Source organism: Eriocheir sinensis, unplaced genomic scaffold (assembly GCF_024679095.1).
Source record: "Eriocheir sinensis breed Jianghai 21 unplaced genomic scaffold, ASM2467909v1 Scaffold1362, whole genome shotgun sequence".
NCBI classification, from domain to species: domain Eukaryota; kingdom Metazoa; phylum Arthropoda; class Malacostraca; order Decapoda; family Varunidae; genus Eriocheir; species Eriocheir sinensis.
Genome location: NW_026110698.1, coordinates 15,263 through 42,581, shown reverse-complemented (window position 1 = coordinate 42,581; position 27,319 = coordinate 15,263). Strand labels below are relative to the sequence as shown.

The following is a 27,319-nucleotide window of genomic DNA, read 5'->3' as shown; positions in this document are numbered from 1 at the left end:
TTATTCAGAGAGAAGTCGCTGAAGGCTCAATGATCCATTCCGACGACTGGCCAGCTTACTCTAATTTAAACCAAATCAATTTTCGTCATTTTTCCGTAAATCATCAGCAGTATTACGTCGATCCTAACCCTGGGGCACATACACAAGGAACTGAAAGATCCTGGCTTGATGCGAAGACTCGGGTATTGAAAAACATGAGAGGCAGCAATCAAAGAACTTTTCAGTCGCACCTAGACTACTTCAGTTGGCGGATGATGAGAAAAGAAGCTCCTGACATACATTTAGCATTTTTAGCTGATATATGTGATGTTTACCGATATAATATTTTTAATAAAAAAAAAATGTTTTTATTATGTTTTACCATGTAGATATCATTACAAAGTAAAATATCAACGGTGTAGATACTTTTCCTTGTAGATAACAAGCCAAAGTACGGTGTAGATATTTTTTTCTTATAGATAACAAGCCAAAGTAGCACCCACCCATTTTTTTCAGTCATCCATTTAGTACCTTTTTTTTTTTTTTTAAGTAGTGAGAGGAAATTCAAGTTAAAGAAAATGGAATGAGGTTAGTCTGTAGGAGGTGCTTGATACGGGGTCTAAAATTTGCCTTGAAGGGGAGCTGGATTTTTTTTTTACAACAAGGAGACAGATCAAGGGCACACACAAAAAAGTAAACAATAATAAAATAAAAGCCCGCTACTCGCTGCTCATAAAAAGAATCCAAATAGGTGGCCTAAAGCTAGGTCAGTTTCGGGAGGAGAGGTGTCCAGATACCCTTCTCTTGAAAGAGTTCAAGTCGTAGGCAGGAGGAAATACGGAAGAAGGAAGATTGTTCCAGAGTTTACCTGCGTGAGGGATGAAAGCGTGAAGATCCTGGTTAACTCTTGCATAAGGGGTTTGGACAGTATAGGGATGAGCATGAGTAGAAAGTCGCGTGCAGCGGGGCCACGGGAGGGGGGGTGGCATGCAGTTAGCAAGTTCAAAAGAGCCGTCAGCGTGAAAATATCGATAGAAGATAGAAAGAGAGGCAACATGGCGCATAAATTAAGAGGTAGAAGACTATCAGTAAGAGGAGGAGAGCTGATGAGACGAAGAGACTTAGACTTCACTCTGTCCAAGAGAGCTGTGTGAGTGGAGCCCCCCACACGTGAGATGCATACTCCATATGAGGGCGGATAATGCCCCTGTAACGGGCTTGTCGGGGGGCGTTTAAAGGGTGTTGATTAAGACTTCAGCTTCCTTAAGGCGAATTATATTCGTAGCCTTTATGTACAAGAAGCGACGGAGCGAGAGCGACTGTCGTTGTGTGTCAGTCGGACTCTCGTGAAGGAGTGGCGAGTTACAGGTTGGAAAATAATTGTTACAATCGGTCACGTATGTCAAGGTGACCTCCACGCACCATCGGAGTGCTAAGTATACAAAACTGAGACGGTAAACACTGACGGACGACATTCCTATAAGGTGGCGTGATCTATCTGTCGTGGGGTTTTTCCATTGACAATTGTATGCCTAATTCGTGGTGATATTAAATAATAATAATACATTGATATCCTACTATAACACTGCTCGGTCACCTACCAGTGATCGCGACCTCGCGATATAGAAAAATCGAAATAACAGTCTAGTTACCATGAACATACATAGAGGGAGTTTGTCAAGCAGACTGCCTATGATACAATTATATTAAAACACTGGCTATGGAAGAACAAATGTGGAATTATAATATAAATAGGGAGAGGGAAACCACAACGTGTGTGACATGAAACATAAGAAACCTCTCAAAAGATAAATATAAGGACACATGTATAAGAAACTATCAATTGGCATAGTTACAGACAATGAAACGTTGATCTAGCTCCTAAAAAAAAAAAAACAGTAGTGAAACACAGTACAATGTTAAGTATAGGAGCAGCCAGGTTTCTGTCCCCTGACTTGTCTGAGAAAAGGAAAAACTACCTTGCCAGTGGCCTCCCTGCATCCAGTCGCCGTGTCTGCACAACCAAATAATCGTGCAGGACAGAGTTTCTCCTAATAAGGTAGCACATGACGACGAGACTGACGAACATCAGAAACATTGGTACAAAAAATCCAGGGTACAGGTAGGGGAGATGCAAATAATCAGGCAGCGTTTCCTCCAGGGTTTCCGCAAACTCTGTTTTGTTCGCGAAAGACAATGAATTAAGGGAATTAGTCACATACGAGATGCTGGAGAAATGAATGTCATCGAGAGACCGTAGAGGAAACACTCGATGGGAAATATTGGCCGTGAAAACCAGACGAATCCGGGACGGGTACGTTGTAATATTAGTGGAGCGGATATAGCATGCTTCCGCTATGGCATAGTGACCAGTAACCCGTTGATAAGTGGTACCCTCCGGGCAGATGACCGATACATAGAATGACTGAGGGAAATAAAAATAATGCAGACCCTGAAAGTTCTTATGGAAAACAGGCGTTGGTGTTAGCTGCTTGTAAGGGCACAGGGAAAGAGCGTCAGACGCGTTCACGCGGGTGAGGGCGATCTCGCAAACCCCTCCCCGAACTGGAAGGAAGGCAAAGAGAGACGCAGAGCAATAGAATCGCCCGAAGACCGTCTCCTTGCAATACTGCAAGAGTGAGTAGCTACCCGTTGAATACAGAGCGAAATCCTTCGCGATTAGAACAAGAGACGGGGACGTGTCCAGGGCCAACACACTGTCCTTTGCCGAAAAAGGGAACGGGACAATTTCGTGTGCCTCAAACACGTCCGCCGTCTGAAAGGGAACATGAATGATTATGGCATCAGGGGTGAGGCTGGACTCAATCAAGGGGTAAAAATATTGACTCATGTCCGGGGTGAATAAAGGCGTCAGGCTATAATTTTGATACCCGATCTGGACAGTCGTTCTCAAATCGTGTAGAGGGAACAAGGCAGGTGTGACTCTACCGTGCGCTGCGTCAACCACGTTGCTAATAACCTGCTGATTTGCCGTTGCGACGGAGTTAATGACGTTTTCCAATACATGCAAGGCCTGATCTAGGAGGAGAAACTGATTCACCTGGTCGATCTGTTTGACAACTATGTTGATAACCTCTACCATCTTATTTGTCTGCTCTAGCAGTACCGCAATGTTAGTATGCAATTGCGCAAGTTTCCTACAATTGGCGTTGATCACCCTGCGATTTCGAGCAGCAAAGGAAAGTACATGAGCGTAGTGGTCCCGCAAATCGCGAACGTCCCCGTCGGTTGCCGTACCGAAGAGGAACTTTGAGGCGGACCCAACGATGTTGAGCAACCCCCTCTTTACCCGAGAGTGAACTGAGTGAGAACTATAATCCATGTTTACCTCATCAACCTTTCCCCGTAAGAACAGAATCCTATCCTCCAGTAGTTGAAAAAGAGTCAGAGAGTTGGTACTAGAAGGAGCCTTTGATTCCCTAGTCTTGGTAGCCCGGATGGCGTCTGCCATGCCGAGTAGTTTTTCTGAGACTATCCTGATTGTGTCCGTGGTGTTGGTCAAGGAAGTATATGGATATTTTACGAGGAGCACATCTTCTATGAGGAAGACCTCTCCTATGTGTGCCGTGAGGGCACCAGGCTTCAGGTGGATGGGTGTTGTTGCAAGCAGGGAGCCAAGGGACAACAAGATGGTCAGAAAACGCAACATCATGATCTGAAAGTGGTGGGAATGAAGTATTTAAACCCGTGGTCTCAAGTTATAGCTATGGGTGTTGGGATTATCTTGTTGAACATTTGACTCTGAGGGGGAAGTACCAATATCAAGGTCCAAAGGTGAGGGAATTACTTTCAGACGATCACTGTGAACTTCTATACTGACTCCACTATTCGACTCGAGAACCTCGAACCGATTACCCCTGACATTCCGAACAACTCGGTAAGGACCCACAAATTTAGCCCCCCGTTTCGAACTCCTTTCCGCTTGCTTAATCATGACTGTGTCACCCTTTTTGAAATTCACCGGGACGGCCTGTTTGTGTTGTTTTGACATCATTTCAACCTTCGTAGCTTTTAACGTACACCTAACTTCTGAGTGTATCTTGGAAAACATATGCATCTGCTGTTGTGCGTACCTATCAATGTTGTAGAGAGGTTGCTGTGGGGTTGTAAGGAAGTCGTACGGAAGACGTTTCTCCACCCCATACAAGATGTAGTAGGGAGACTTCCCCGTAGAGTCGTTTACCGACGTATTTATGGAAGCGGCTATATGCGATAGCCAATCCTCCCAATTATCGTGGAGATCGTTCACGATAGGCCTGAGGACCTGTAAGATTTTCCTATTAGCCCTCTCCGCCAACCCATTAGCAGCTGGGTGGTAAGCTGTGATGAAGGATTGCGTGATGTTAAACTGAGCGCATATTTCGCTCAATACTGAGTTCCTAAACTCGGTGCCATTGTCACTCAGAAGAATTCGAGGAGACGAATGTGGACACAACACGTGAGTCACGAGGGCATGGGCCACGCGTGTGGCTGTTTTGTCCTTGAGAGGCGCTAGAACTAGAAACCTAGAGAACTGGTCGACGCACACCAATAAGTAGCGCGAGCCATGTTGGCTCTGGGGGAGCTGTAGTAAGTCTATATTAACAACATCCCATGGCGCCTCTGGTACTGGGTATTGCAACATAGGTGCTGGCCCTTTGACGGACCCCTTGTGCTTAGCACAAACGACGCAATGTGCGACATGTTTTTCTACATCAACCCGTAATGTGGGCCAGTAGAATTTTCGTCTGGTGACAGACTCTTCCTGGGTGACCCGCAATGGGTGTGTTATGGACCAGCTTAAGCGTCACGGGGACGTATATGTCTGGGATGACCAGTTGGTCTATAGGTACCGGTTTGGTTGGCCATGACCTACAAAGGAGGTTGTCCTCTGATAAGAAGAATTGTGAAAAGGGAACTGGCAATTCAGGAAGGTTTGATTCGTCTCCCGACTCGAGGGCGTAAATTAACCTCTTCCACACAGGGTGGTCACGCTGAGCAGTGTGTAGCTCAGGTGAAGTGAAGTTGTGGATGACCTCTGGGGTGGTAATCGCGCCTATCGGAACATTCCGAGATAAGGCATCTGCGACCACATTTGTTTTCCCGGTGATGTATTTTATCTCCGGATTGTATGCTTGGATCGTTAAGAACCATCTTGCCAGACGACCGTGTAGGTTTTTTCCCTTGAAAAGATCAGTTATGGCCGCGTGGTCCGTAAACACCACAATTTTGTACCCCATCACAATGTCACGAAAATGCTTCAGAGCCCACACAATGGTAAGAGCCTCTAGGTGGGTAACAGAATAGTTCTTTTCCGGAGCTGTAAGTACTCGACTGGCGAACGCTATCACATGCTTTTTGCCGGACATATCTGTTTGCATCAGCGCGGCTCCTACTCCACTAGCCGAAGCGTCGGTACAAAGCTGAAAGGGGTCCTTGAAATCCGGAAAGACAAGGACCGGAGCCCGTGTAAGCGCTTTCTTTAAATCCTCAAAACTCGTTTGTTGAGCTGGGAGCCACTGAAATGGTACGTCTTTCTTTAAAAGATGGGTTAGGGGACTCGCGCGAGCTGCGAAGTCCTTAATGAAAGGCCTGTAATAACCTGCGACACCCAAGAAAGACCGTACCTTGTCCGCAGACGTTGGCTGAGGGAACTCGGCAATAGCCTTTATTTTGTCGTCCACTGTATGGATGCCGAATTCGTCCACGACATGCCCCAAGAACTTGATCCGAGGCTTTAAAATTCACATTTGGTGATTTTGAGCTTTAATCCGACCTCTTGAAGTCTGTGTAGGACTGCTTTTAGTGTTTCCATGTGTGCATGCACGTCTTTACTTGCTATGATGATGTCGTCTAAATACACATAGACAGAGTTGCCCAGCAAGTCACCAAAAATACTGTTCATTGTCCTTTGGAAGGTCAAGCGAGCTCCTTTGAGCCCGAACGGCATCCTCGTCCACTCATAGTGGCCATGAGGCGTGCTGAAAGCCGTTATTTCACGTGACTCGGGGGCCATGGGCAGTTGCCAGTAGCCACTGACCAGATCAAGACTCGTAAAAACTTTATTTCCTCTACCGAGACACATCAGAAGATCTCTAAGAACGGGAAGCGGAAAATGATCATCCACGGTCGCGGTGTTCACACGCCGGAAATCAATCACAGGACGATAAGAGCCGTCTTTCTTTGGAACCAGGAACAAGGGCGAATTCCACGGGGAATTCGATTCTTTGATGACACCTTGTTCTAACATTTCAGAGATAAGTTGTTGCACCACCTCCCTCTGACTGTGGGGGAGCTTGTACGCATTGATATATACAGGATTTGTATTGGGTTTTAACTTAATGTGGTGTTCAGCACACTGCGTAACTCCAAGCGGCTCGCCTGGTAGAGCAAGCGCCCCCCGATAATGCTCCAGAAGCTGGACTAAGGTTGGCTTAATTTCGGAATAGTGTGCAACTTTTAGGAACGCCTCTAAATGAGCTGTGTCTTGTTCGGGAGAAGCCTGACACGCCGAGGATATGCCGGAAACTTGGGCTGAAGGGTATTCAGCTGGTTCCGGGGCGACATTTCTCCCATACACTAGACACTGGCATAATCGAACACCGTGTTTTAAGGATACAGGGGATCCAGACGTGTTTATTACCAATGCCTCTGCAAAACCTCCCTCCTTGACTGTTGCAAGAGTTACCTCCACCGTCACGCGGTGTACGTGAGAAACTCCGTCGATACACACATCACTGCCCGCCGGAGGGGCGTTAGGCAAACGGATTTTAACAAGTTTTGCAGCACGATCCGGAACTATATGAGGACCTTCTACGACTGCCGTTACTGTCCGCCACAAGTCTGCAATGGTTACGTGTGGTTTGACCGTAAGAGGGGACACTTGGGCGGTGGCAGCCCCTGAGTCTGTGGTGGGTTGGTCATTTTCCACCACTGAGGGTGAGATTACAGTTGACAGAGGCGATGGATTGACCATCCCCTGTATGCGTCGGCCTTGATACACGATCGCGTTGCTTACAGGGTTTATGGCGATGTGCAGGTCTTTCATGGCGTTTAATCCTAAGATCCCATCTACAGGTAAAGCAAACCTGCTAGAGACATAAAAGAAATCCCGAAAGGGACATACTTTTTCATGTAAGCTGACTGTTAGTGGTACTCGCCCAAGGATTCCCAAAGTGGTGCCCGTCACGCCTACCACATTCAGGTCGTTCTCTTGGAGCGGCCAATTTTCCCCACTCGCTTGTCGTGTCAGTGACCTGTAAGCGGAGTCGGATATGACATTGACTGTGGCACCTGCGTCAACCGCTAAGGTGAGTGAAATTTTGCCCACCTTGCAAGGAAGGGCAATTATGCTTGTCCGTCCCAAGGCGGCAATGACGGAGTCAAGTTGCTCCCAATTAGTATTTTCCTTAAGGGACACTTGGATGTACGCCTCGGGGCTGTCACGAAGTCATGTCTTTTTATTCTGAGAAGAGGAGTGTGGTTTACTGTCCGCTGAGGACTTGTACTTCTGTTCCTCCTTGGCCTTTAGTATTGCAGAACAACTGTCTGAATCATGAAAATAAGTCCCGGGGATATGGCAAAAGGCAGCCTTCCGCTGATGGTTTGGCCTAGGGTTCCTGTGTGATGAATGATGCCCGCCCCTGTAACCTCCTGACCTCCTATCTGAGCCCTGTCTTGAATGTGTTGACTCACTACGTTTCGCGAAACAAGAATGGTCAGAATGTCCTGAATGGTTGCAAAAACTACAGGTGAGAGAGACCTTACTTAGAGCCTGTAATACTGCGGCCGGTGCGAGGGGATGCCGGTGAGGGTGTCCTTGAACCTTGAGTGGGTTGTAAGTATGCAGACGAACCCGGGGGTGAACGAAGTCTGCGGCCTGTAATTGATAAATAATGAGTGCCTGAACATAAGATTACCTTAGTAAAGTCACCGGTTGTGGTATCGTGTTCCAGTCCCTCTTCACTTGAAGGACGAGCCAACTGTTGAAAGGTGTCGCCGAGTTTAGCGAGAGTGTCTTTGGTCATACTATGGTGTAAATCATTTACAAAATAGGAGCAAATGTTGATAGCTGTAAATATGAACCAATAACGGAACGTGTAGGAATGAATAGTTTGCATTGAAAACCCTAAAAAGGCAAGAAAGAATGGCTAGCAAGGTGCCTGTATAGACGTAATAGAAGTTAAGGTTATAATGGAATGCCCTAATGATATGGGTATAATGAAAGAATAACTATATAAACAAAGTGGTATGTTAAGTGAGTATATCATTGATGCTCACGCTTTCTCTCGAGCGGTGAAAAGAAAACGGAGGCAGGGCACACTGATGAAGATTAACTTTGATCAGGGAAATCACATTATACTCAATAGACTCGCTAGCAAACAATAAGAAAGAATCAATATCGTATGCGAATGAACGTTACTCTCACAATTATGACTGATTAACAGCGTTAGGAACACAGAAAAAAAAAAATCGTGCCCCTGCACGAACAATAATGAAAATAAGCCGAGTCGGCATATTTGGACAAGAAGGGAATATCCACAAATACCAAGATTAATCAGCTGATGTAGTGGAGAGGGCGACGGCTTGTGATGCCCTGGGTGACGTGCAGTCGTTGTAGGCGCGTCAGGAAACCTCGGCCGCGGCCACAGCGGCGGTGAGAGGTGAGGGATGGGCTGACATCGGAGGACTCGCAATGGAGGTTGAAAAACTGCTGACCCAGCAAAATGAGCGGCCGCGGTGCGCGGCTGGGAGCTGGTACACTGCCGCCAGACGTATGATGGCCGCGTCGTCCTTGTGATAGTAAGAGATGGGCGGCTGAGGCAGATAAGACGACTAGGGTGGGTAACCTCTTGAGAAGACGCCGAGCAAGAAACGGTAGTGGGAACAGCTTGCAGTCACCGGGAGATGTCCGCGGGTACCCTTGCTGACTGTTTGCCGGAAGAGGTTTGGGCCGATGCTCCCGGCAGCGGCGGTGGTGCCGCCAGCTGTGGAGCGAGGGGCATGCGGGGTGTCCCAAGGTCAGCGGGGCGTGCCTCCTCGTTGCAGGTGTGAATACCTCTGCCGTATCGTGGAGTGGCTTGCAGGGTACGTAGCAGTGCTGGCTTGAAGCGGGGGAGCGGCTTGTAGATTGTGGCCCTCGCTATCGGCTGCGTAGGCCTGTGGGTGTGCTCGGGGCTTGTAGGCTTGACGCCTGTAGAGTTGCTTGAAGCTGGTGTGCGCGAGGCTTGTAGGCTGTAGAGCCTGTAGGCTTGTAGCTGGTGTGCTCGAGGCTTGTAGGCTGGACGCCTGTAGAGTTGCTTATAGCTGGTGTGCTCGAGGCTTGTAGATGGCGCCTTGTGAGTTGCACGTAGGTGGCGACTTGTGAGATGCTTGTAGCTGGCGCCGTGTGAGTTGCACGGAGGGGGCGACTTGTGAGATGCTTGTAGCTGGCGCCACGTGAGTTGCACGTAGGTGGCGACTTGGGAGATGCTTGTAGCTGGCGCCTTGTGAGTTGCACGTAGGTGGCGACTTGGGAGAGGCTTGTAGCTGGCGCCTTGTGAGTTGCACGTAGGTGGCGACTGGTGAGATGCTTGTAGCTGGCGCCTTGTGAGTTGCACGTAGGTGGCGACTTGTGAGATGCTTGTAGCTGGCGCCTTGTGAGTTGCACGTAGGTGGCGACTTGTGAGATGCTTGTAGCTGGCGCCTTGTGAGTTGCACGTAGGTGGCGACTGGTGAGATGCTTGTAGCTGGCGCCTTGTGAGTTGCACGTAGGTGGCGACTTGTGAGATGCTTGTAGCTGGCGCCTTGTGCGTTGCCGCGGACGGCAGGTGCGGTGCCGCGGACGGCAGGTGCGTTGACCCCTTCTTCCCTTGTACGCCTGTCCCCGGAGTTTGGCGGTGAGTTCTCGTGGCTTGGAGGAGAACGAGGTAGCGAAGGCACAGGCGCGGGGTGACCGCTGCCAACCAAATGTAACGGGCTTGTCGGGGGGCGTTTAAAGGGTGTTGATTAAGACTTCAGCTTCCTTAAGGCGAATTATATTCGTAGCCTTTATGTACAAGAAGCGACGGAGCGAGAGCGACTGTCGTTGTGTGTCAGTCGGACTCTCGTGAAGGAGTGGCGAGTTACAGGTTGGAAAATAATTGTTACAATCGGTCACGTATGTCAAGGTGACCTCCACGCACCATCGGAGTGCTAAGTATACAAAACTGAGACGGTAAACACTGACGGACGACATTCCTATAAGGTGGCGTGATCTATCTGTCGTGGGGTTTTTCCATTGACAATTGTATGCCTAATTCGTGGTGATATTAAATAATAATAATACATTGATATCCTACTATAACACCCCTGTATATGGATAGCAACTGCGCGGGGGAGAAGAAGTGGCGGAGACGATACAAAACCCCCAGCCTCGAGGAAGCTGATTTAGTGAGAGACGAGATGTGAAGTTTCCAGTTAAGATTTAGAGTTAAGGATAGACCGAGGATGTTTAGTGTTGAAGATGGTTACAGCTGAGTGTTGTCGAAGAATAGGGGATAGGTGTTTGGAAGATTGTGTCGAGTTGATAGGTGGAGAAATTGAGTTTTTGAGGCATTGAAGGACACGAGGTTCCTTTTACCCCAATCGGAAATGATAGTAAGGTCTGAGGTTAAGCGTTCTGCAGCTACCAGCTTGGAGTCATGTAATTCCTGTTGAGAGGGTCTTCTGTTGAAAGAAGCTGAATAATGCAGAGGGAGTCATCAGCGTATGCGTGGATAGGACAGTTTGTTATGGAAAGAAGATCATTGATGAATAACAGGAAGAGAGTGGGTGATAGGACAGAGCCCTGTGGAACACCACTGTTAATAGGTTTAGGAGAAGAACAGTGACCGTCTACCACGGCAGAGATAGAACGGCCGGAAATGAAACTGGAGATAAAGGAACAGAGAGAAGGAGAGAATCAGAAAGAGGGCAGTTTGGAAAGCAAAGACTTGTGCCAGACTCTATCGAAGGCCTTCGATATGTCTAGCGCAACTGAGAAGGTTTCACCGAAACGGCTAAGAGAGGATGACCAAGAATCAATTAGCAGAACAAGAAGATCGCCAGTAGAACGCCCCTTGCGGAACCCATACTGGCGATCAGATGGAAGGTTAGAGGTGGAAAGGTGCTTTTGAATCTTCCGGTTAAGGATTGATTCTAAAGCTTTATATAGACAGGAGAGTAAAGCTATAGGGCGGTAGTTTGAGGGATTGGAACGGTCACCCTTCTTAGGCACAGGCTGTACGAAGGCGTACTTCCAGCAGAAAGGAAAGGTAGATGTTGATAGGCAGAGGCGAAAGAGTTTGACCAGGCAGGGTGTCAGCACGGAAGCACAGTTTTTAAGGACAATAGGAGGCGCTATATCAAGTCCATAAGCCTGCTGAGAGTTGAGGCCAGAGAGGGCATAGAAAACATCATTAGGAAGAATCTTAATAACATGCAGCATAAAGGAGTCGGAAAGGGGGTGAGTAAGAGGAATATGCCCATAATCGTCCAGAGTGGAGTTGTTACAGAAAGTCTGAGCGAAAAGTTTAACCTCAGAGATAGAAGAAACGGCAGTGCTGCCGTCTGGGTTAAGAAGAGGCGGGAAAGAGGAAGAAGTGAAATTGGAGGAGATATTTTTGGCTAAGTGCCAGAAGTCTCTGGAAAAATTAGAGAAAGCAAGGTGTTCACATTTGCTATGGGTAAAGGAGTTTTTGGTAAGTCGAAGAATAGATTTGGCAAGATTCCGGGCTGAAATGTAAAGGTCAAAGTTAGCGGGAGTTTGAAGGCTCTGGTACCTTTTGTAAGCTGCCTCTCTATCTTTGACAGCACGAGAACAAGCGTGATTAAACCAAGGCTTTTTATCATGGGGAGTAGAGAAAGTACGTGGAATGTATGCCTCCATTCCTTAGACAATCACCTCTGTGATGCGCTGAGCATACACAGAGGGGTCTCTCTCCTGGAAGCAGTAATCATTCCACGGGAAATCGGAAAAGTACATCCTCAGGTCATCCCACCGAGCTGAAGCAAAATGGCAGAAGCATCGCCTCTTAGGTGGGTCCAGAGGGTGTACAGGAGCAATAGGACAGAATACAGAAATAAGATTGTGATCGGAGGAGCCCAACGGAGAGAACAGTTTGACAGAGTAAGCCGAAGGGTTAGAGGTAAGGAAGAGGTCTAGTATGTTGGGCCGGTCTCCAAGACGGTCGGGAATACGTGTAGGGTGCTGAACCAACTGCTCTAGGTCATTGAGGAGAGCAAAGTTGTATGCTTGTTCACCAGGCTGGTCAGTGAAAGAGGATGAAAGCCAAAGCTGGTGGTGAGCATTGAAATCTCCTAGGATGGAGATTTCAGGGAAGGGAGAGTGAGTCAAGATGTGCTCCACTTTAGAGTTCAGGTAGTCAAAGAATTTTACATAGTTAGTAGAATTAGGTGAAAGATAAACAGCACAGTTGTATTTAGCAATATAATGACAATGAAGTCTTAGCCAGATGGTGGAAAATTCAGGAGAGTCAAGGTCGTGGGCACGAGAGCAAGTGATGTCATTGCGTACGTAGACGCAACATCCAGCTTTTTATTGAAATTTAGGATAGAGATAGTAGGAGGGAACAGAGTAGAGATCGATGTCAGTAGCCTCATAAACCTGTGTTTCGGTGAAGAAGAGAAGGTGAGGTTTAGAGGAGAGATGATGTTCCACAGAATGAATATTAGTACGAAGACCGCGAATATTGCAGAAATTGATAAGAAAAAGGTTTGAGGAGTTATCAAAACACCTCTCAGGTCGGCAGCCAGAAGGGGAGTCATCCCTGAGGGAATTTATGGCCACCCCACCAGGCGGGGACTCCGAGGCATTGTTGTTCAACGCCATTTTGAATTTTGGGAAAAGGTGTGTGTGTTGTGTGAATGTAGTGTGGTGTAGATAGAGAGACTATCTGTCTTTTGAGAGCATGCTGAACTACTCTCTGGTGTAGATGAGACAATAGTGAAACGGTTAGTGAGGTAATGGGAAGGGTCTTTGGAGGGCTTAAGCACCCATCTCACTTCCCATATATACCTCACCGGGAGTGGTTTGCGCCCGTTCGGTAAGTGTCTTCCTACCTAATTCCTACCTACTCCGAGACGGCAGCACTGCTGTCTCGTCTGTCTCTAAGGCTGAAATCCTCGCTCAAACTTTCTGTAAGAACTCCACCCTGGACGATTCTGGGCATATTCCTCCTACTCATCCGCCCTCTGACTCCTTTATGCCTGTTATTAAGATTTTTCCAAATGATGTTTTCTATGCCCTCTCTGGCCTCAACTCTCAGAAGGCTTATGGACATGATGGAGTGCCTCATATTGTCCTTAAAAACTGTGCTTCCGTGCTGACACCCTGCCTGGTCAAACTCTTTCGCCTCTGCCTATCAATATCTACCTTTCCTTCCTGTTGGAGGTATGCCTTTGTACAGCCTGTGCCTAAGAAGGGTGACCGTTCCAATCCCTGAAACTACCGCCCTATAGCTTTACTTTCCTGTATATCTAAATCTTTTGAATCAATCCTTAACCGGAAGATTCAAAAGCACCTTTCCACATCTAACCTTATATCTGATCGCCAGTATGGGTTCCGCAAGGGGCGTTCTGCTGGCGATCTTCTTGCTCTCTTAACTGACTCTTGGTCATTCTCTCTTAGCCGTTTCGGTGGAACTTTCTCTGTTGCGCTAGACATATCGAAAGCCTTCGATAGAGTCTGGCACCAGTCTTTGCTTTCTAAACTGCCCTCTTTCGGATTCTATCCCTCTCTCTGTTCCTTTATCTCCAGTTTCCTTTCCGGCCGTTCTATCTTTGCGGTGGTAGACAGTCACTGCTCTTCCCCTAAACCTATCAAAAGTGGCGTTCCACAGGGCTCTGTCCTATCACCCACTCTCTTCCTGTTATTCATCAACGATCTTCTTTCCATAACAAACTGTCCTGTCCACTCATACGCCGACGACTCCACTCTGCATTATTCAACTTCTTTCAATAGAAGACCCTCTCAACAGGAAGTACACGACTCCAGACTGGAGGCTGCAGGAGGCTTAACTTCAGACCTTGCTATCATTTCCGATTGGGGCAGAAGGAACCTTGTGTCCTTCAATGCCTCAAAAACTCAATTTATCCACCTATCAACTCGACACAATCTTCGAAACACCTATCCCCTATTCTTCGACAACACTCAGCTGTCACCGTCTTCAGCAGTAAACATCCTCGGTCTATCCTTAACTCAAAATCTCAACTGGAAACTTCATATCTCCTCTCTCGCTAAATCAGCTTCCTCGAGGTCGGGCGTTCTGTATCGTCTCCGCCAGTTTTTCTCCCCCGCGCAGTTGCTATCCATATACAGGGGCCTTGTCCGCCCTCGTATGGAGTATGCGTCTCACGTGTGGGGAGGCTCCACTCACACAGCTCTTCTGGACAGAGTGGAGTCTAAGGCTCTTCGTCTCATCAGCTCTCCTCCTCCTACTGATAGTCTTTTACCTCTTAAATTCCGCCACGATGTTGCCTCTCTTTCTATCTTCCATCGATATTTCCATGCTGACTGCCCCGTCGAAAGGGAGTCACCTTATCGTGGTGACGGGGCTTGAAGCGAGGTCGGCGGCACCACCTTCCGTGTTGGCTTGCCCACCCCGATAGGGCTCGATGTCCGTTGGCCTTGTGGACTAAGTGCTCCCCCCTCATCACCGGTAGAGGAGGCCTACTGGTGATGTTGCCTTCGCCCCTGCCCTGCCCTCTTACCACCTAGGTCAGGGCTACTCTCTCCCCACGTGTTTGCCGTGCGTGGCGTCCCGTATACTCCCCGTGCCCTCTCATCTGGCGGTTGAGTCCACCGCGGGGCAGGATGTAGTTCCCCTCGGTGGGCAACACGCTAATTTGGTGGGAGGGCTGGGGTAAGACGGGCGGTTCAGTGTGGCCCCATTGAATCAATCGGCTGGTCATGCGATGGCTTGGGTCAAGTAGTCACTGCCGGGTGGGCGGTCGCAAAGGTCCCGCGGCCGCCGTCAAACACCTGGCAGTGGATGCGTATACTTCCCCATTATCCCTGGGGCTGTTGGTGCGGTCTGGCCCCAACATTCAGCCTCCTTGTTGGGCTCCGTGGTGGGTGGGGTTGTGGGGAGTGAAACACCTCCCTGTGTATGGGTAAGTTTCCTTGCCTCGGCCTGCCTCTCTCCCTGACGTCCGCCTGTCCCCGATTACCCCTACACGGTCCTCTCTCGTCGCCACCTTGGAGCCTTTCACGGCTCCTGGTGGTGCCGCTGAAAAGTCCCTACCTCCTAGAGGGGTTGACCAAGATAAGTCCGTGCGACACAAAAGTCCACGTGTGTCTGACAAGGCTGCCTCCCATTCCGGGGTTAACTCTGATGTGCGTCCCTCTACCAAGCTGGACGCACTTCAGATGGTGAATATCGATCCATCGTTTTCCTACCGTGCCTTGCGCTCCTTATTCAAGCCATTTGGCACAGTCCTTCGTATCCGTCTCATTTATGATGGAGACTTCAAGTCAAACAGATGCTATGTGACCTTTTCCTCCAGCGCTGAAGCCCAGTCGGCGTGTGATGCTGTTGCGACTCTGCCTATCGCAGGTGCTGGATTTCATGCGAAACTTCTTCGCTTCGGACAGTGACATGGACTATGTCCCGAACCTATTTGAAGACGCTTTGTTAGAGCCAACTCCCAGGGACAGCCAGGTCCCTTCCCCTCGTTGGTTTGTTGCATACTATAGGAATGGGCGTGGTAACTTCATTCATGCTGCTAGGTACCTCGCCAAAGAAATTGGCACGATCCCTGAGGGGAATCTGAAAAAGTATGAAAAGGGAGTGTTAGTCAGGGCTAAAGATATTACTCAAGCTAAAATGGTGCAACATCGACCATGCCCTGCTGACAACATGTTTGAAACGGTCAAAGCACATCATACCTTCAATTATAGTAAAGGCAGTATATATAACCATGACCTCTATGAGCTCTCTGAGGAGGAAATATTTGGGATGTGCCCTAGTTCTGTTCATAAGGTGTCCAAGTTAAAGGGTTCAGCTAACATGATACTTCTCACCTTTTTTGGTTCTACCCTCCCTGACCGTATCAATACTGGCCCCCTCCATCTAGATAAAGCAGACTGGCAGCGATTTACGGAACTTAGCTCCTCTCTTCGTCCGTTGGCTGACTTTGGAACTTCCGACGAGGTTGCATCCTATTTCACTGATGCCCTACATTCTGCAGCCCTTCAATCCGTCCCCAGGACGTCTGGCCAGTTCCCTAAACGTCCTGTTCAATGGTGGAACGCCGCTTGCACAACTGCTGTGCAAGAGAAGCGTGCTGCATTCTCTCGACTTCGTCGTCACCGTGGGGACCCCCAGTGTTTGGATGCTTTTCGGGGAGCGCGTGCTCGAGCACGACGTACTTTCAAGGAGGCTCGACGAATTTCTTGGAAGGCTTATCTTTCTTCCATCACTACCAGAACTACACTCACAGAAGTCTTTAACAGAGTTCGTAAGATCTCAGGGAAGTTTTCCCCCCCTCCCCCCCCAGTGCTATCGCATGCAGGGGAGACGGTGGCGGACCCTAAGATTGTTGCTGACCTAATCGCCAAGCACTTTGCCAGTGCCTCTAGGAAAGATCCTACTGCACCAGGGGCTCGTCATCGCCGGGATTTGGAATCACTCGGCGTTAACTTCGCTTCCACCGGAGGGGAATCTTATAATATCCCATTTTCTCTTTCCGAGCTGAAGACGGCTTTATCCCAGTGTCATGATTCCTCGCCAGGTCCAGACGACATCCCTTATGGTTTCTTACGCCACATGTCTGACTGTGGTTTTACATTTTTATTGGATCTTTACAATTTCATTTGGCGTACCGGTGATTTTCCATCTCTGTGGAGTGTGGCTGTAAATCTCCCCATTCTGAAGCCTGGGAAAGATCATCTCCAAGCAACTAACTATCGTCCTATTTCTTTAAGGGGAGCGTCTGGGGGGGTATTTTTGATGAATATTTTTAATTCCTCGAAATTCACTTTATGGGCTCATCATACCAGGGATACAATGGGGTGTCACGTGGCGAGGTTAGTTTTTTAAAATTTAAATCCTCGCGCGGTCTGGCGGCCCTTTAAATATCTGGTAGTGTTGCCATACAGAGCGCTTTACGCGCCAAAATATGCATACATGAATCAGTGCTTTTATGTCCGTAATTTTTGCAATAGAGGATATTTTTTTACACAGGGTTAGAGTTACATTGACATTCATTACCAATACATTGTCATCGGAGAGCAGAATCGATGGGCGATCGATAAATTTAGTTTTCCTTCGTTTTCTCAAAACAGGGTCACACGTGCATTTATTTGATATTTCTAAGTTATTTATGGACCTAGCACAAACATAAAGATAGCGTTGGAAAGAGAAAAAAATTAGCTATAAATGCTAGTGATCAGAATCTGGATAAACATCATCAAAATTTTTATATAAATTTTCTAAGTTTAAACTTTGAAGAAAAAAAAAAAAAAAAAAAAAGGAAAAGTAATCTTTAGGAATACACTTATTTTTTTATGCCCTTTCCAGTGGTGTTTTTTTTTATTTTTGAGCTATCTAAACTCTAAATATGCTTTTTTTCAATTTCAAAATTTTGAAATTTTTGAAAAAAAATTCATAATTTTTTTTTTTCAACAAATCTTCACCAAAACTGTACATGATGTTCCTACTCAAGGTACACATCACCTGTGAGAAAATGGTGATCCTCTGATAATATCTTAGAACATGGCAGACGCTCCCCTTAACATCCTGCATTTGTAAAGTGATGGAGAAGATGGTGAATGTCAGGCTTATGTGGTACTTGGAGAGCCGGAATTTATTGACCCCGGTGCAATATGGTTTCCGAAAGGTGCGCTCCACCTCGGATGTTCTTTTATCCTTGGAATCCTCAGTTTGTGAGGCGTTTGCCAATAATCACCACCAGGTGACCGTGTTTTTTGATCTGGAGAAGGCCTATGACGCCGCTTGGTGTCATGGAATTTTACTTAACCTGTTTGAGTTTGGTCTTCGTGGCCGTCTCCCTGTTTTTATTCAGGAGTTTTTATCTCGTCGTCTATTACGGGTTAGAGTAGGGAGTACTCTTTCCGAGGTTTGTCTACTTGAGGATGGAGTACCACAGGGAAGTATTATCAGTGTTACGCTATTTGCTGTGGCTATTAATGGAGTCGTTGGTGTCCTGCCTGGAGTTCATAGCTCCTTATATGTAGACGATTTATCCATTTCGTTCTCTGCGGCAAGGATGTCGCTGATTGAACAAAAACTGCAATTGATAATTAATAGAGTCGCCAATTGGGCAAATACGCGCGGCTTTCGATTTTCGTCCTCAAAGACAGTAGCTATGTATTATGTCGTCTTCGAGACGTTCATCCGGACCCTGACTTATATCTTGGTAATAGGCGACTGTCCTGTGTAGAGACGACTCGTTACCTCGGTTTTATTTGATAGCCGCCTAACCTGGGTGCCTCATTTACGTTACGTTAAGGCGGCTTGTCAGAAAGCCCTAAGATTACTCAATGCTAGCAAAGCTATGGTATTAACGTGCAATGGTCATCATACCAAAATATGTAGTAATTAATTATACATGTCAACCTACTTATTTTCATGAGATCATGGTATGACCACTGAAAAACATAGCTTTTTTTTATCTTGGTTCCATTACAAAATCTTAGGTCACTTGGTAAAGTGTTCACCTAAGTCCGACCCAAGCTGACAACATAAACCTTTATTTTTTTTATTTTTTTTACGGCAAAGGAGACAGTTCAAGGGCACAAAAAAAGCAAATATTAATAAAAAAGATGCTGGTTAACTCTTGCATAAGGGGTTTGGACAGTATAGGGATGAGCATGAGTAGAAAGTCGAGTGCAGCGGGGCCGCGGGAGGGGGGGAGGCATGCAGTTAGCAAGTTCAGAAGAGCAGTCAGCGTGGAAATATCGATAGAAGATAGAAAGAGAGGCAACATTGCGGCGGAATTTAAGAGGTAGAAGACTATCAGTATGAGGAGGAGAGCTGATGAGACGAAGAGCCTTAGCCTCCACTCTGTCCAGAAGAGCTGTGTGAGTGGAGCCCCCCCACACATGAGATGCATACTCCATACGAGGGCGGACAAGGCCCCTGTATATGGACAGCATCTGTGCAGGGGAGAAGAACTGGCGGAGACGGTACAGAACGCCCAGCCTCGAGGAAGCTGATTTAGTAAGAGATGAGATATGAAGTTTCCAGTTGAGATTTTGAGTTAAGGATAGACCGAGGATGTTTAGTGTTGAGGAAGGTGATAGCTAGGTGTTGTCAAAGAATAGGGGATAGTTATTTGGAAGATTGTGTCGAGTGGATAGGTGGAGAAACTGTGTTTTAGAGGCGTTGAAGGACACCAGGTTCTTCTTGCCCCAATCGGAAATAATAGTAAGGTCTGAGGCTAAGCGTTCTGCAGCCTCCAGCCTTGAGTCGTTAAGTTCCTGAAGGGTGGGTCTTCTATTAAAAGAAGTTGAATAATGCAGAGTGGAATCATCGGCGTAGGAATGGATAGGACAGTTCGTTTTGGAAAGAAGATCATCAATGAACAACAGAAAAAGAGTGGGAGATAGGACAGAACCCTGTGGGACACCACTGTTAATAGATTTAGGGGAAGAACAGTGACCGTCTACCACGTCAGAAATAGAACGCTCAGGAAGGAAACTGGAGCTAATGCTACATAGATAACGATAGAAACCGTAGGAGGGTAGTTTAGAAAGCAAAGATTTGTGCCAGACCCTATCAAAAGCTTTTGATATGTCCAGCGCAATAGCAAAAGTTTCACCGAAACGGCTAAGAGAGGATGACCAAGAGTCAGTTAAGAAGGCTAGGAGATCACCAGTAGAACGCCCCTTGCGGAACCCATACTGGCGATCAGATAGAAGGTCAGAAGTGGAAAGGTGCTTTTGAATCTTTCGGTTAAGGATTGATTCAAAAGCTTTAGATAGACAAGAAAGTAAAGCAATAGGACGGTAGTTTGAGGGATTGGAGCGGTCACCCTTCTTAGGTACAGGCTGTATGAAGGCATACTTCCAGCAAGAAGGAAAGGTAGATGTTGACAGGCAGAGGCGAAAGAGTTTGACCAGGCAAAGCGTGTTTGCAAGCTGAGTGCTTAGAATATGGGCATAATAATAAAAGATGCTGAAAACTGGATTCCACTACTTTATTTAATATATGAGTAATTATATACTGAATTTGTAATGGAGCCAAGATAAAAAATCTATGTTTTTCAGTGGTCATACCATGATCTCATGAAAATAAATAGGTTGACTTATATAATTAATTACTACGTATTTTGTTATGACGACTATTGCACATTAATACCATAGCTTTGAACCCAATGATGAATATCTTCAAGCAAGACACAAATAGCAACAGATTGGTCACCAATTCACTCAGTAAACAAATTCATATATTCAATAAAGTAGTGGAATCCAGTTTTCAGCATCTTTTATTATTATGCCAATATTCTAAGCACTCAGCTTGCAAACACGCTTAGGTTTATGTTGTCAGCTTGGGTCGGACTTAGGTGAACACTTTACCAAGTGACCTAAGATTACTCAATGCTACCATAGAGGTACACAACATCTTTGATTGTGAGTGCATCAGAGAGCACTGGAGAGCAGCATGAGTCTAATTAGGTGCTAATGAATATCCTGCCTGCATCACAGACTACATAAAATGCAAATATGATCGGTGCCTAAAGGTGTTATAAGCTAATGATGGTAAATATATATATATATATATATATATATATATATATATATATATATATATATATATATATATATATATATATATATATATATATATATATATATATATATATATATATATATAAAACTGTCTGCCCTAATGTCCCTCCCACTTTTGAGGTCCAAATGACGCCCCTGATTGTAGCAACGTATCTTGTAACATCCATGACTGGGTGTCGGTGCAAATCTCCTCATTGAACACCGAGAAATTAATCTAGGCTCTAGGGAACTCGGAAAAATCCAAGTTAGAGAGTGCTGGCTGTGGTGATTGAGCCAGTGACCTTCGACATACAATGTCTGTCAGTGGAGCCAATAAAGGTAAAGGTAAAGTTGGGGCATACGCTATAGCAGCGCGTGGCCTCGGTGCTCATCTCTGTAACATTGGCCCTTGAGCCTGTGGTGGGAGGGAGCCCATTACCCCGGGACACAGGGCCAGTGTGACATCCGGGTTACCACAGTTTCCCCAGGTAGTCATTTATCGACCAGCCCGAGAGGGAGAATGATCAGCTGGGTGAGCTGCACGCCGACTGCCCAGGCCGGGATTCGAACCCGGGCCCGCGTTGAAGCCAGGCATGCTGAGCACTAGACCACGGAGGCGTATTGGAGCCCAATTTCAAGTGAACCCACTCACAATGGCACACAATTTTTTTTCTGGAAAATTTTGTGCTTTGAATGAATTTGCTAACCATTTCTGTCGAAAAACAGCACAGATTATTTTTCACCCCTTCCACCCCAACCTCCTCAGTAATAAAAAAAAAAAAAGTGACAAAATCATAGCCTTGAGGCAGTAATATTCAGCCCCAGCATCAATCAAAAAATTATACTGCTGCCCTATGAAAGGCATCTCTTAACTCCGATGAAGTAGGTGGTGACTGTGGTGGAGCAGCTTCATTGTCATCCCTGGCAGTGACAGGTGTCATTGAGCCAGCAGGTGATGAAGCAGTGGCTGGTGTCATTGGGCCAGCAGATGATGAAGCAGTGGCAGGTGTCATTGGGCCAGCTGATGATGAAGCAGTGGCTGGTGTCATTGGGCCAGCAGATGATGAAGCAGTGGCTGGTGTCATTGGGCCAGCAGATGATGAAGCAGTGGCAGGTGTCATTGGGCCAGCAGATGATGAAGCAGTGGCTTGTGTCATTGGGCCAGCAGATGATGAAGCAGTGGCTGGTGTCATTGGGCCAGCAGATGATGAAGCAGTGGCAGGTGTCATTGGGCCAGCAGATGATGAAGCAGTGGCTTATGTCATTGGGCCAGCAGATGATGAAGCAGTGGCTGGTGTCATTGGGCCAGCAGATGATGAAGCAGTGGCTGGTGTCATTGGGCCAGCAGATGATGAAGCAGTGGCTGGTATCATTGGGCCAGCAGATGATGAAGCAGTGGCTGGTGTCATTGGGCCAGCAGATGATGAAGCAGTGGCTGGTGTCATAGGACCAGCAGATGATGAAGCAGTGGCTGTTGCCGGAGCAGCTGATGGTATATTTTCCACAAGTAATGAACAATGCGCTGGGATGGTCTCTAGCAATACAGCAGCGGGGCTGAAAAAAAGCGTCATATATTAGTCATGATTAATGCATGTAACTTAACCCCTTAACTGCGGATTTCCTGCAAGAAAACGTCACCAAACCACATAAATGGAACAAATAGTGGTTGCTACAATTCAGTGAAGAAAATGTAGTCCTACACCTTGGGAGGGGATATCCAGTATACCAATACCACATGGGAAACACTCCACTATCCACCGCAGAGGCAAAGAAAGACCTGGGACTATTATGTAACCAGGCTAGCAGTGGAAGCCAAATCCATGCCAATCGTAGCGGATGGGTTAAATAGGTACGTAGTTGAAGAAAAAGGATCTTAAAGGTGAAATATTACTTATTAACAGAAATATTCCACTATTTGTTATTGGTTGTAAAATAATTGACTGATAAAGTATGTATCTACAAAGAATATGAATTTAAGAGTGATTAATAAATTGTTTTAATGAGAATATAAAAGTTTTTCCCCCATAACATACAGGCCAGTCAATATTTCACTGCTGCTTGACTGTTGCTGCTGTCCTATCCCTAACACATCATCAGCTGTGTCAATGCTGAGTGGCTCTGGTACCCCTTCAAATACATGAGACGAGCAGCCTATGATGTCATCCACCAGTTTATCTACCACAGTTAATGTCTGCGTATCTGTGGTGCCACACGTGTGGGGCACTCAGGTGCTGGGGGAAATGTCATTGTTATGAAGGGGCAGGGGTAAACCAATGTATGCTGTGAGGCCTTGGTGTGGAAGTTCCCTGTCTGAGCTGTGCAGCTAATCCCCCATACAGTGAGGGCCTTTTTTACTCCCTCAGGGGCTGTGCAGCTGAGAGAGTGGTGGACATGAGTGTGAGTGTGTGAGTGAGTGTGTGCCTGTCTTGGCTAAAACCCTTCATTGGGGGAAGATAGCCAAGGTATTTCGATAGATTGATAGTCATTGACAGATGAACATCAAAAAAATTTATATATAAAATATACAGTTCACTGCTATGAACTTATTAACTTTAAGCTGAAATAAAGGCATTGTGGCCAGTATAGCTGCATTCTGTGAGCACATAAAAAACTAACTAATATAAGTTTTACATTTAAAGACATAACAACTAAAAAAAATACGTCTGCCGCTGCTCATTCTTGCACTTGGTAATGCGAGGCTTTGATTTTTGTTGTACGTTGTACCAACGCCTCTCACAGTCATCCTGCGTACGGGGTCCACTCCCAGGGAAGGCGCTGTCAAGGTATAAATGTAAAGCGAGTATCTTAATCGTTTCACTATGGCATGCTATTTATTTCCCATACCTTCTCCAATAACATGTAATATATGCTGTGATGGAAATCTAAATCAGTACCGGTATTTTATTTACATGCATCATAAGACATTAACGTTTTAGTTGTTATGAACATGGCCATAAATACTACTTTTCATTACCTACTTTTCTAAAATGCTTTTCTCTAAGTAGGATGATATTACACAATACAGCTATACAAAAAAATTCAAAGCATTAATCTTAATTCCATTCTTTTGAGTACTTCTAACCTAACATTATATCACCAGAAACTGTTTTACCAATGCTATCAAAATAATATTTTAATCGTATTTTACCATTCTCATCAAATCTACCTATTCCGATATAGTCTTAACATAAAATACTTGTAAAAGTGTTGAGAGTCTGGCATGCCCAACCCACCCACCCCCCCAAAAAAATATAAATAAGGAATAAATAAAATAACAGGTAAATATGACTTGACTCTCTTATACTAACCCCCTTTCCACCCTAACAAACTTGGGGACCTACCATGTTAGGTTAGGACGTGCTAGGTAGGACAGGTTTAGCAGGAGTTGGTTTAGTTATGTTAGATGGCGCAATAGGCAACAACGTAAAAAAAAAAAAAAAAAGATTGTTGAGGGAGTGGGGGTTGCAGCAGAAATGGTCATGATAATGCTATTCACATGGAGCAGTAGGAAAAAGTATGTTCTGTTTGGAAACTCTGTGGTTGTGTTTGTATACAAAAATACCCATTTGACGAGGTTAGGTTAGTTTGCAAGTTACTTGAATCATGAACGTGTGAATATGTAACAAACAAAATAAAAGCGTTAACCTTAATCTCATTATCTTGAGTACATTCCAATCTAACATTATATCACCATAATCTGTTTGACCAATGCTATAAATATACTATTTTAATCTTACTTTACCATTCTCACGAAACTTACCTATTCCCATATAGTCTTGACATAAAGTATTTGTAAAAGTGTCCATAGTCTGGCATGCCTAGCATCACCCCCCCCGCCCCCAATAAAAAAATAATAAACAAATGAAAAATAATAATAAAAAAGGTCAAATATGCCTTAACTATCTATACCAACCCCCTCTTACCCCCCAACAAACTTGGCATGTTAAGTTAGGATGTGTTCGGTAGGACGGGGCAGGTTTGGCATGGTTAGGTTTAGCTATGTTAGGTTGTTGAGGGAGAGGGGGTTGTGGCAGAAATGGTCATAATGAAACTATTCAGATACAGAATGAAAAGGTATGTTCTGTTTGGAAGGTCAGTGGTTGTGTTATTATGCAAAAAATACCCACTTGATTTGGTTAGGTTAGTTTGTAAGCTAACTGAAGCATGACTATGTGATTACCAACCTTGTTACAGCTTCTGCCACTTCAGTCCACGCTCTCTTCTTATCCTCAGGGGTGATGCTCTTCCCGTAACACCCTCTGATTGTACGTATTTTTTCATGAATTTGACGTAAGAAGACCGTTTCATCTGGCGACCAATTAAACTTACTCCTTTTCTGCGCTGGTTCTCCGGCCCGTAGATGTGCTCATTGGGGCAGATGACGTGGTTATGGTGCGGTAATTTCAGCAGAGCAAGTTGTGACGCAGGAGGGGAGATAAGGGTATTGACGAGTGACGGAGTAAAAACAGCCTTGGAGGCTGCTTCTATCTGCCACAAAACTCAGTATTTTCTTGTGTTTGCCATTTATTATGTTTCTGTTGTACATTTATACATCTTTTCTTTATTTTTCTTTTGATATATATATACTTAATTCATGTCGGATGTTTACGTTTTGCACGGAGGCGTCCTTAGCAACGAGCCCGCCATAAAGAAGAAGAAGAAGAAGAATATAATAGTAGCCAGGATTTGCTAATACTTACACTCAAAGTTGACGAGGATAGCTGTTACTCTTAATAAATTGAAACTATTAACTTTGATAGTAACTTTAAGAGTAAAAGTTAATAGCTCGTGAGGATACGGGCCCAGGTGATCTATTTTGAGAAACATTCATTGACGACGTAGGCTCACGTGGCCGTAGCCTATTCATGTTATCCGTATAATATTTTCTGACCACAAATTCCAAATTTCTAAAAATTATGATCGATAGACTTCATTTTCTGTTTATGTAATACTTTTTTTCTATAGCGTGTGTCATTTCTTGAATTCACGCAGGCTTGGGATTTGTGTCTTTCCATTCTTTACATATTTCCTCCCTGGTCACAAAACGCCAGAAAACGCTTCACGTACGTACTTTATGTGATGTAGGAAAGTCATTACTGAGTCGGCTGATGCCCGGATAATTCAGTTAATCAGGTAGGTAGATAATGAAATAATGATTAAGAATAATTACTGCAAAACACGTTAGGTGAAGAATCATCAGCCAAGCCTAATCTATAGCAATAAGTGACCCAGGTTTTCTCATGAGTTTGGAAGTGCTCACCTTAGTTCTAAGTTTCACTAAACCCTTGCCAGAAAAGCTGCAGGGGTCACAACAAGAACTGATGGGTGCTCTTGGAAGTGTAGCTACACAGAGCTGCATAGATGCATTTCAGTCCTATCGTGATGGAAATAAGTTCAACCAACTTTTTGCCCAAGCTGAGGAAAGGTACGGAGATATCATCCAGAAGCCTTGAACAATCAGTGGTCATCATAAACATAATTAAGGCTAACCCTTCAACAGCAACTCCATAGGAGTACTATCGAAGAGCTATTTTTCTCCCATTTTCGGACACTGCTATAGCACAACTTAGGGAAAGGTTTGCATCTAAACACATTAGGAGTTTTTTGTTGGGAAATCTTGTTCCCTCTTTTTCAGTTGATAATGGCTTTGGTAAAGTGAAGGAGTCAGTTGAATTTTATGGAAATTTCTTGATGGAGATGCAGATCTCGTTGAAGATGACTATCTACGGGGGCAGAGTTATTGGGAGCGTCGTGAATCTCATGAGTGGTTAAAGCAAGTTCTTGAGACATTAGCATGTGCCAAAAGATTGGGCACACGTCCAAAATTTTCCATCCTATTGCAAATTTTTCAACCCGACCTGTTAGCACTTTCACCAATGAGCGATTATTAAGTGCCCTTAAATTGCTTAAAACATACCTTAGGAACGCAGTAAGTGACAGTCGTTTAAATGGACTGGCCTTACTCTGTCCATTGTGACACAAATCTTGATCATGAAGTCCTTGATGAATTTGCACGTAAGAACAGACGCATAAATTTGAGGTAAACCAGTTACAATGTATTGTTGTTGACAGTAACGAATCTAATTCATCTAGTTAATTTTTATTTTATATTCATAAAATACCTGACCCAGTTTCCATGTATCTTGTAAAAATATGTATTACAGCAGCAGCTTGTATAAACGAAGATTATACATGTTATATGAATATAACATTTTTTTCCTTGCCAGTATATTACTTTTTTATCAGATCATTTAGTTCTAGAGTAAGTAGTGTTGTTTCGAGGGTAAATTTTTGCAGTCCAAATTACAGAAATGAACAAGATTTCTCCCCTCTCTACACCCACCATACTTCCCTTCCCTTCTGCCGCCGCTGACTCTCATTCATCACCCCCCTCTCCCTTTTCCTCCACCTCTTCCCTCCCTTCCGTCTCTTCCTGCTCTTCCTCGCATTCTCTCTCCTTGTCCTCCCCCACATCACCTCCCCCCTCCTCTGCTACCACTACCTCCCCCGCCTCCTCCTCCTCCCCCACCTCCCTCCCTCTCCCCCCCTCCCCCTTCGACGTCATCCTCTTCCTCTCTCTCCTTCTTC

The 27,319-nt window shown here is 45.6% G+C and overlaps 1 protein-coding gene across 1 annotated transcript; it reads right to left on the bottom strand.

Annotated features, from left to right (window-relative positions):
* Positions 1-1,194: 1,194 nt before the first annotated feature.
* LOC126989889 (uncharacterized) lies at positions 1,195-8,795 on the bottom strand. Its single transcript, XM_050848509.1, has 3 exons — positions 8,528-8,795; positions 7,747-7,858; positions 1,195-3,655 (listed from the first exon to the last, which is right to left on the bottom strand). The coding sequence occupies exon 3, from the start codon at positions 3,650-3,652 to the stop codon at positions 1,955-1,957; it is 1,698 nt and encodes a 565-aa protein (XP_050704466.1). The 5' UTR covers positions 3,653-3,655; positions 7,747-7,858; positions 8,528-8,795; the 3' UTR covers positions 1,195-1,954.
* Positions 8,796-27,319: the final 18,524 nt, after the last annotated feature.

What these genes read in the sequence shown, in the direction of transcription:
- LOC126989889 (XM_050848509.1), bottom strand. Translation starts at nt 3,652, where the DNA reads ATGATGTTGCGTTTTCTGACCATCTTGTTGTCCCTTGGCTCCCTGCTT.